Below are 9,194 nucleotides of genomic sequence, written 5' to 3'. Positions count from 1 at the left end.
CCACTCCCCTCCCCGCCCTCACCCGGGGCACGTCTAGATCTCCACCCACCCGCCAGCCAGACTCTCCCGCAAGCCTCCTGGATTAAAGCAGGCGAGCGAGCGAGCGAGCGCGACGTCCTAGAGGGGCATGGCTTGTGATGTCATTTCCTCCTCCCTGGTCTCCTCTGCAAAGGCACCTTCGCCCCCCAGTGGCCCGATGGGAGAAGCGCAGGGGGTTTCCTGGTGGAGTCTGTGTGCAACGCAGGAGGCGCTTATAGCAATATCCCTTACACTTATCTATCTATCTATCTATCTATCTATCTATCTATCTATCTATCTATCTATCTATCTATCTATCTATCTTATTTATTGAGTACGTATTAGATAATATATATAAGTATAAGCATGAATTGAATACATAAAATGAATACAATTAAAGCAAGAATTAAATACATAAAATGAATACAATTACAATTAAATTTTGTTAAAACAACAAAATACCTTATTCCACCAGACTTAAAATCCTGGGATTAGAAAACTTAGAACTCCGCCGACTCCGACAAGACCTGTGTTTAACACAGAGAATCATCTATTGCAATGTCCTTCCTGTAAAAGACTACTTCAGCTTCAATCGCAATAATACAAGGGCAAACAATAGATTCAAACTTAATGTTAACTGCTCCAATCTTGATTGCAGAAAATATGACTTCAGTAACAGAGTTGTTAATGCCTGGAATGCACTACCTGACTCTGTGGTTTCTTCCCAAAATCCCCAAAGTTTTAACCAAAAACTATCTACTATTGACCTCACCCCATTCCTAAGAGGTCTGTAAGAGGCGTACATAAGAGCACCAATGTGTCTACCGTTCCTGTCCTACTGTTCCCTTTGATTATATCAAATTCGTATAGTTATTCCTTGCTTATGCTTATATATACTGTTGTGACAAATAAATAAATAAAAAATAAAATATTGGCTTGTCTTTAGAAGTTGTTGGGCGCTCCATCACTGGAGGTTTTTAAGAGACTGCACAGCCACTTGTCTGAAATGATATAGGGTCCCCTGCTTGAGCTGGAGGTTGGACTAGATGGCCTCTAAGGTCCCTTCCCAATGTTCTGTTAAAAGCACTGCTCCCTCCCCTCCTGCTGCTTGCATGGAAAGGACAGGTTGGAAAAATGGGATCCACAATTGAACTGAGATCAGGGCTTAGTGCATGTCTCTCCTTCTACCACGTATCTCACCTTAGCGTCCCCTTAGCCAGGGCACCTGTGGATCCCACTCCCTGCAAGACCTCCTTCCCATCACCCACCACCCCAACTCTTCCAACTCTGTTAATTCTGTTAATTAATAACTGGCTAAAATCAATTCCTTTATTTATTAATACGCTAATAAGCCACCAGACTCTCAAACTGGTGAGAGGGCGGTTATCGTTCGAAGAAAGTAGATGACAAATTCTACCCAACGGTGATAACTGCAGGTTATCCCATCTTATTAAATCTTTTTTAATGTCATTCAAGAGAGGTACATAATTGTTTTGGAACAGTTTTGTCTTTGTTAACGTAACCCTCAAATATTTCACCTGAAGTGATTACGTTCACTGAATACAACCTCAAAGTTGTATTCCCACTATCCCACTATCCATCAGTGAGGCTGAATGAGAAATGAATGGAACAATGTCCTACAAGAAGTAGTGCGTGTCCATCAGTGAGGCTAGAAAGAAGAAAGGAACGGCTGCCTCAAATCTAGAAGGCACAACGGATTTAGTATGACATCTCCATATATTATGAGTGTCAGAAAAGTCTGGGTAGCAGGGGTGAAGCATTCAAAAGGGAATTATTCCCTTTTGGACTCCCTGGATGAAAGTCTCTCACCTGCAACTCGACCTGCTCCTTCTGCTCCTCCACCTGGCTCAGGAGGCCTTCCACCAGGGCCACTGCCTGGGAGCAGGTCTCTGCTCCACACTCCCGCACCCAGCTCTCCATTTCTGGGGGCAGAAGGGCTAAGAACTGCTCCAAAACAACCAAGTCCAGCATCTGCGCTTTGGTGTGATTTTCCCTTTTCAGCCATTGCCTAGAAAAGTCATGGAGTTGACTGCAAAGTCCTCCGGGACCCACAGCCTCCTGGACGCTCCTGAAGTTCCAGGGCTGAACTTCTGAATGGATGATGGTTTCCTCCTCCAGGATCTCCTGCCCAGTGGTTTCCCAGTTTTCCCCACAGTTCCCAGACTGAATAGCAGGAGGGCCTTTTCCAGTTCCCTCACTTGCTGAAAGTTGTGTCTCCATTCTCTCCCGATCCCGTATGGCAACTCCAAACGGGTCCAAGCAATCTTGTGGATGTCCAAATGCCTTTTCATTCATAGGATCATTTCTGTTACCGAAGGACTGATCACAGCAAGCCATTCAGTCCTTTTTGTCCAAAGATTTTTGTCTTTGGGAAAGTCATACAAATATGACTCTGGTGGCTCAACGGACTAAGTCTGTCTGTTATTAACACAGCTGCTTTCAATTACTGCAAGTTCAAGTCCCACCAGGCCCAAGGTTGACTCAGCCTTCCATCCTTTATAAGGTAGGTAAAATGAGGACCCAGATTGTTGGGGGCAATTAAGTTGACTTTGTATATAATATACAAATGGATGAAGACTATTGCTTAACACATTGTAAGCCGCCCGGAGTCTTTGGAGAAGAATAGAATAGAATAGAATAGAATTTTATTGGCCAAGTGTGATTGGACACATAAGGAATTTGTCTTGGTGCATATGCTCTCAGTGTACATAAAAGAAAAGATACGTTCATCAAGGTACAACATTTACAACACAATTGATGATCAATATATCAATATAAATCATAAGGATTGCCAGCAACAAGTTATAGTCATACAGTCATAAGTGGAAAGAGATTGGTGATGGGAACTATGAAACGATTAATAGTAGTGCAGATTCAGTAAATAGTCTGACAGTGTTGAGGGAATTATTTGTTTAGCAGAGTGATGGCCTTCGGGAAAAAACTGTTCTTGTGTCTAGTTGTTCTGGTGTGCAGTGCTCTATAGCGTCGTTTTGAGGGTAGGAGTTGAAACAGTTTATGTCCAGGATGCGAGGGATCTGCAAATATTTTCATGGCCCTCTTCTTGATTCGTGCAGTATACAGGTCCTCAATGGAAGGCAAGTTGGTAGCAATTAGGGCGAGATATAAATTCAAATTTTTAAAAAATGGTTTCCAGTTTGTGTATCTGAGATAGAAAACAAAGAAATTAAAACAAATATCCAGAATTACAAAGTGGACAGTTCAACCACTGAGCAGCATTCATCCCTATGGAGTGGGGGAGAGAGGTACATTTTTTGAGATGGTCATAGATTTCAGTGGCATAGGACCTCCTTGTGTGAGTGTGTTGAGGCCCACAATATAGGACTGAGTTGGAACGCACAATAAATGCATTTTGGAGTATTTTCCATAACTTGTTACTAGGAAGGTTTTTCTTTTTAAAAATTAGACTTAACATTCACCTCTTAGAAAGGTTTACACAACCAGCCTAAACCCAAACTGGGGAACAAGGACCGACCACGACAAGCCGTTGAGTCCTCTTTGTCCAAAGCAATGATTTTTTGTCTGTTTGCAAAAGTCATATCCCGTTTGTGTATCTGAGCTGGAAAACAAACAAATAAAAATAATTCTCAGAATCAGAAAAGCGGCAGTTCAACCACTGAGCAGCATTCATCCTTATTGGTTTGGTGGGGGGGGTGTTACATGAGATGGTATGGGATCTCAGTGGCATTGATCGGATAGGTTGTCCTTGGGATGCTACCCTGCTTCTCTCCCCCTCCGGAGACAGTCTGGGAGGATGTGGCCCCTGGTGCAAATCCTGCGCCTCCTCGCCCGGCTTCTCTCCTGCTGGGCCACCGCAAGGCTGACCCTCCTCTCCCCCCACTTGGGCTCTTCTGGAAAGGGATCTCCAGATCCCTAGATCCCTGCCATCTTCCTGAGATCCCAGGTTCTTCTTCTTCTACTACTGGAGCTCCCTGCCCCCTGCACGGAGAGGGCAGCTGGGGAGCATGGGACCTGGGGTTCAACCCGGAGGAGGGCCGGACGCGGGTCTTTAACCTCCTCCTCCCCCCTTTGCATGGGAAACCACCCACCCACTTCACGCCTGGATCTCCCCCCCCCCTCCGCGCCAGGCTCTCCGCCTCCTGCGGAGCCACAAGGGTTAAGGAGAGAGCGTGCAAGATCCTAGAGCGGCACGCGTTTGTGATGTCACGCCCCCTCTGGAAAGCCAGCTGTGACGTTCGCCCTCCAGTGGACCAATGGGAAAGCGTCTGTCCGTTCTATTCTCGTGGCCGAGGCCGCCCCCTGGAGGAGCACGCGCGAATTGGCAGGAGACCCTGCAAAAGGCGGGGAAGAGGAGCGCGCACCTGGAGGAGAGGAGGAGGACAGGGATGATGGGCATGGGAGTAGGAGGGGGAAAAAATATCTCTCACCAAGGTTGCCTGTCTGACAAAGATGGTGGTGTCGCCTGACGGGGAGGGGGGGGGGAATTCCAGTCGGGAAAATCCGGGTTTTTCTTTCTTTAGTTCAACATAGGCAGTTTTCTCAAATTCTTGCGTCTGGGTGCCTGAGGAGAATTGGCAAGACCGAATGGCAAATATTGGCAAAGGAAATGATGCTGAAGAAAAAAAAAGGAATATTGAAAAGTTCAAAAATGGGGGAGAGGAAGCTCACACCGGTGGACGTTCCAGAAATTTTACCTCACAGGGAGGCTCTTTGGTGGAGAAATGAAGGAGGAAACGGCGTCTCCTCTTTTTGAGGGGGGGAAAGCTTGGCATTTCGGAAGGAAGGAAGGAAGATAGTGAAAAAGGAAATGGCGTCTCATCTGTGAAAACTGGAGAAAAGGTGGAATTGCAAAATGAAGTCAAAATAATAAAATGTCAAATCGACAAAAGTGGGGGGAAATGAACAAAAAAATTTCAATTCAAGAACAAAAATCTACTTAAGGGTTGAGCAGGGAATTTACCTCATAGAGAAACATGAGTAGAAAATATCTTCAAAAAAGATATTTTTTAATATATTTTTTATATATTTTTATATATTTTATAAAAATATCTTATCAAAAATAAGATATTTTTGAAGATATTATCTTCAAAAAAGGAGATCCAAGCCTTGTTGAAAATTACAGACCTATCTCTCTATGTTGTGTCTCATGCAAAGTAATGGAATCCATCATAAACCAATCCATTACACTCCATCTCAAAACAAACAACCTTCTCTCTAATAAACAATTTGGTTTCAGAAAAAAATTGTCTTGTAACCTACAACTCCTCCACTGCAAAAACATATGGACTACCAACCTTGATCAAGGAAAAACAATAGATGCAATCTATATAGACTTCTGCAAAGCTTTTGATTCAGTAGTACATGATAAACTACTCCTCAAACTAAAATCCTACGGCATTTTGGGACCTCTTCACAATTGGATAAATGCCTTCCTGTCAAATAGACAACAAGTGGTCAAAATTGGCAACGCTATATCAAATCCTGTTCCTATCAAAAGTGGCGTTCCCCAAGGTAGTGTTCTTGGATCAACACTCTTCATACTATACATAAATAATCTCTGTGACCTCATCTCAAGCTATTGTGTTCTCTTTGCTGATGATGTCAAACTATTTAATACCACTAATAATACTTCTACCCTTCAAGAAGATCTTGACTTAATTTCCGATTGGTCTAAAACTTGGCAACTCCAAATCTCAACCAGCAAATGCTCAGTCTTACGTATTGGAAAAAAGAACCCTAACATCAAGTACAAACTTAATGGACATTACCTAACTGACAACCCCCACCCTGTCAAAGATCTTGGAGTTCTCATATCAAATGACCTTAATGCCAAAGCCCACTGCAACTACATAGCAAAAAAGGCCCTAAGAGTTGTAAACCTAATTTTACGCAGCTTCTTTTCTAAAAACTCTACACTACTAACTAGAGCATACAAAACATTTGCCAGACCTATTCTTGAATACAGCTCATCCGTCTGGAACCCATACCACATCTCTGACATAAATACAATAGAATGCATCCAGAAATATTTCACTAGAAGAGTTCTTCACTCCACCAAAAACAACAAAATACCTTATACCAACAGACTTGAAATCCTGGGATTAGAAAACTTAGAACTCCGTCGACTTCGACATGACCTGTGTTTAACACACAAAATCATCTATTGCAATATCCTTCCTATAAAAGACTACTTCAGCTTCAATCGCAATATTACAAGAGCAAAAAATAGATTCAAGCTAAACGTCAACCGCTTCAAACTTGATTGCAGAAAATATGACTTCTGTAACAGAGTTGTTAATGCTTGGAACTCATTACCTGACTCCATAGTCTCTATTCAAAATCCCAAAATCTTCAACCAAAAACTGTCTACTATTGACCTTACCCCATTCCTAAGAGGACTATAAGGGGCATGCATAAGAGCACAATAGTGCCTACTGTTTCTGTCCTATTGTTCCCTTCATTATATCAAATTAATATAGTTGATGCATATTTTTTACTTATATATTTTCTTAAAGACATGTTGTTTTATCTATGACAATTGTTTGTGTATACTGTTGTGACAAAAGAAATAAAAGAAAGAAAGAAAAAGAAAACCAAAGGCCTCTATAGAATTTAAGGCAACCAGAAGCATCCGATATTCCTTTTTCTTGGCGCCCCCTGGTGGATGCTTGTGTGCAATGCAGGTGCCCATGCAGAGAAAGTGAGCGTTTTTTGCAGATCCAGGAAAATGGAAGTTGTTCTGTCCCCTAAAAAGGTGTCTTGTTACCCTCCTGTTTTATGGAGTCTTTGTCTGCCTTTTTCTGTTCGTTGCTTGAAACGTGTGTGTGTGTTTCATGCCGTATTGAACAGCCTCTTCTCTGCCACCAGAAAAGCCTGTGTGAAACCAATGAGAAACACTCCTCTCTGATGCTCATGGCTATTTGTCTGATTTCCCAGCTGCATGGGACTGCATTGTATATACTCAGTGGAGTTGGCTTTCTCTATATACTTCTTTCCTTCTCCTTTTTTAATTGAATATTGTAAATGAGGAAAACCACAGGAATAGCATTAATGACTGCAATAGACATTTGTGCGGGGCTTAGAAGTATGTTGGCCAAGAGTGCCCCGCTGATGGGGAGTGTTTTTTGCAGATCTAGGAACATGGAGGCAGTCCTGTCCCCTAAAACGATATCATTACCCATCTGTTTTGTGGAGTCTGTTTGTTGACTGCCTTTTGTTGCTCATTGTTTGAAGTGGGCGGGTGGGTTTTCATGCCATATTGAACAACTCTTCCCTGCCACCTACAAAAACCTGTGTGAAACCAATGAGAACCTCTCCTCTGTGCTGCACAGGACTGTTTGTCTGATTTCCCAGCTGCATGGGACAAATTGCATATGCCCAGTGGAGTTGGCTTTCTTTGTAATCTAGTATTCTATCTTCTTTCTTTCTCCTCCTTTTTTATTGAATATTGTAAATGAGGAAAACCACAGGAATAGCATTAATGACTGCAATAGACATTTGTGCGGGGCTTAGAAGTATGTTGGCCAAGAGTGCCCCGCTGATGGGGAGTGTTTTTTGCAGATCTAGGAACATGGAGGCAGTCCTGTCCCCTAAAACGATATCATTACCCATCTGTTTTGTGGAGTCTGTTTGTTGACTGCCTTTTGTTGCTCATTGTTTGAAGTGGGCGGGTGGGTTTTCATGCCATATCTTCTCTGCCACCTTCAAAAACCAGTGTGAAACCAATGAGAAACTCTCCCCTCTGCTGCTCAGGGCTGTTTGTCTGTTTCTGTTGCTCCCGTCTGGGAGGAGATTTCAAAGTATTTATAGCAGGCCTACTAGGTTTTGCAATAGCTTTGTTCCTTATGCCATCCGTCGTGTAAATTCGCAGAATTTTTTTTTTGCCATATATATGTGCACATTCAAACTAGACTGATGTTTCTGTGTTATGTGTCTATATGTGGAAATATGCATAATGGTTATGCTTTGAGAGCTGAATGCAACAAAATTTCATTTTAATGTAGGCTGTTAGTGTACATTTAAAATGACAAAAGTTATTCTATTTCTATTCTTTCTTCTATTTCCATTCTATTTTTCTTCTCTTTCTATATTCCTATTCCTATTCTATTCTATTCCTGAGACTTGCTTCTTGCTTTGGAAATCTTCCGTTCATCACATCCAATCTCCTGAGTTTGCACCAAGATCTCCCCGAGTATCTCTGCCTGTGCCGATGCAAAATGATGAGATTGAGGGTCATTGATTTGGTACTAAAGCTGCGGCTTCTCCACTGACTGTGAATTTAAGAATAACATACTTGAAATTACAAGTATTGAAAGGAGGGTCTGGGACAACTTGCCACAGCCAACTTGTTGCAGGACTTGTGACAGACAACTCGCCACAGGACAGCTTGCCCTGGGACAAGAGTTATACTAATTGTCGTGTCCCACTCCTCCGCTGACGGCCGGGTCAGGGAAATCCGAATCAGGCTTGCCTCTGCAGCTCTGCCCAAAGTCCTAGCAAAGTCCTCAGAGCAGGCAGGAGACCAGAAAGTGACTTCAGCAAGATAAGTTCGCCTTTGCCTGACTCAGAGACTGCCAGAAAGCAGATCCTTTATATAGGCCATGGGGTGTGGCTCCATGACTCAGCACTCATTAAGGCCTGCCCCTCCCTTCCTTCTGTTGCCTCCGCCTATCCAGTCTTCTGATGCGAGGGTCACTCCAATCAGCAGCTGTTGGAAATAAACTTTCCTCAGGCTCACATGCTGTGGAGGAGGGGGAGGGGTCTAGCTGCTCCGTTTGCCTGGGCATGGAGCCAGGGCTGGGGCCGGGGGGTGCTCCCTCCTCTGCAGCCTGCTTGGGCATGGAGCCAGGGCTGGGACCGGGAGGTGCCCCCTCCTCTTCAGCTTGTCTGGGCATGGAGCCAGGACTGAGGCCGGGAGGCATACATTCTTCCGTGTTCGGGAGCAGATAAGAAGGCCCCGGCTGCTGTGAGAGCGGGCAAGACACAACACTAATATTGAAGAAATGGTGGAATAGACTCATTAAAGAAAAGATGCTAAAGGGGGGATAAAATGAAATGTGAACGACAAAAATGATTATTTTTTAATTCTTTTAAATAATTGTTGAATTGTTCCATGGCAAGTTGTCCTGCAGCAAGTTGGCTGTGGTGAGCTGTCCCATTCCACTGAAAAAAATGGT

At 43.5% G+C, this 9,194-nt stretch overlaps 1 protein-coding gene across 2 annotated transcripts; it reads right to left on the bottom strand.

Annotated features, from left to right (window-relative positions):
• Window positions 1-483: 483 nt before the first annotated feature.
• On the bottom strand, window positions 484-2,407 carry LOC131192825 (zinc finger and SCAN domain-containing protein 16-like). Of its 2 annotated transcripts, none has more exons than XM_058172375.1 (2): window positions 1,849-2,407; window positions 484-545 (listed from the first exon to the last, which is right to left on the bottom strand). In XM_058172375.1, the coding sequence occupies exons 1-2, from the start codon at window positions 2,374-2,376 to the stop codon at window positions 519-521; spliced, it is 555 nt and encodes a 184-aa protein (XP_058028358.1). In that variant the 5' UTR covers window positions 2,377-2,407; the 3' UTR covers window positions 484-518. The 2 variants fall into 2 exon arrangements, with proteins under 2 accessions (XP_058028358.1, XP_058028359.1); XM_058172376.1 differs by having other exon boundaries at window positions 529-585.
• Window positions 2,408-9,194: the final 6,787 nt, after the last annotated feature.

This window comes from Ahaetulla prasina, chromosome 2 (genome assembly GCF_028640845.1).
Source record: "Ahaetulla prasina isolate Xishuangbanna chromosome 2, ASM2864084v1, whole genome shotgun sequence".
Taxonomy (NCBI): domain Eukaryota; kingdom Metazoa; phylum Chordata; class Lepidosauria; order Squamata; family Colubridae; genus Ahaetulla; species Ahaetulla prasina.
The sequence above is the reverse complement of the archived record's forward strand: the minus strand, read 5'-3'. Positions and strand labels throughout refer to the sequence as shown.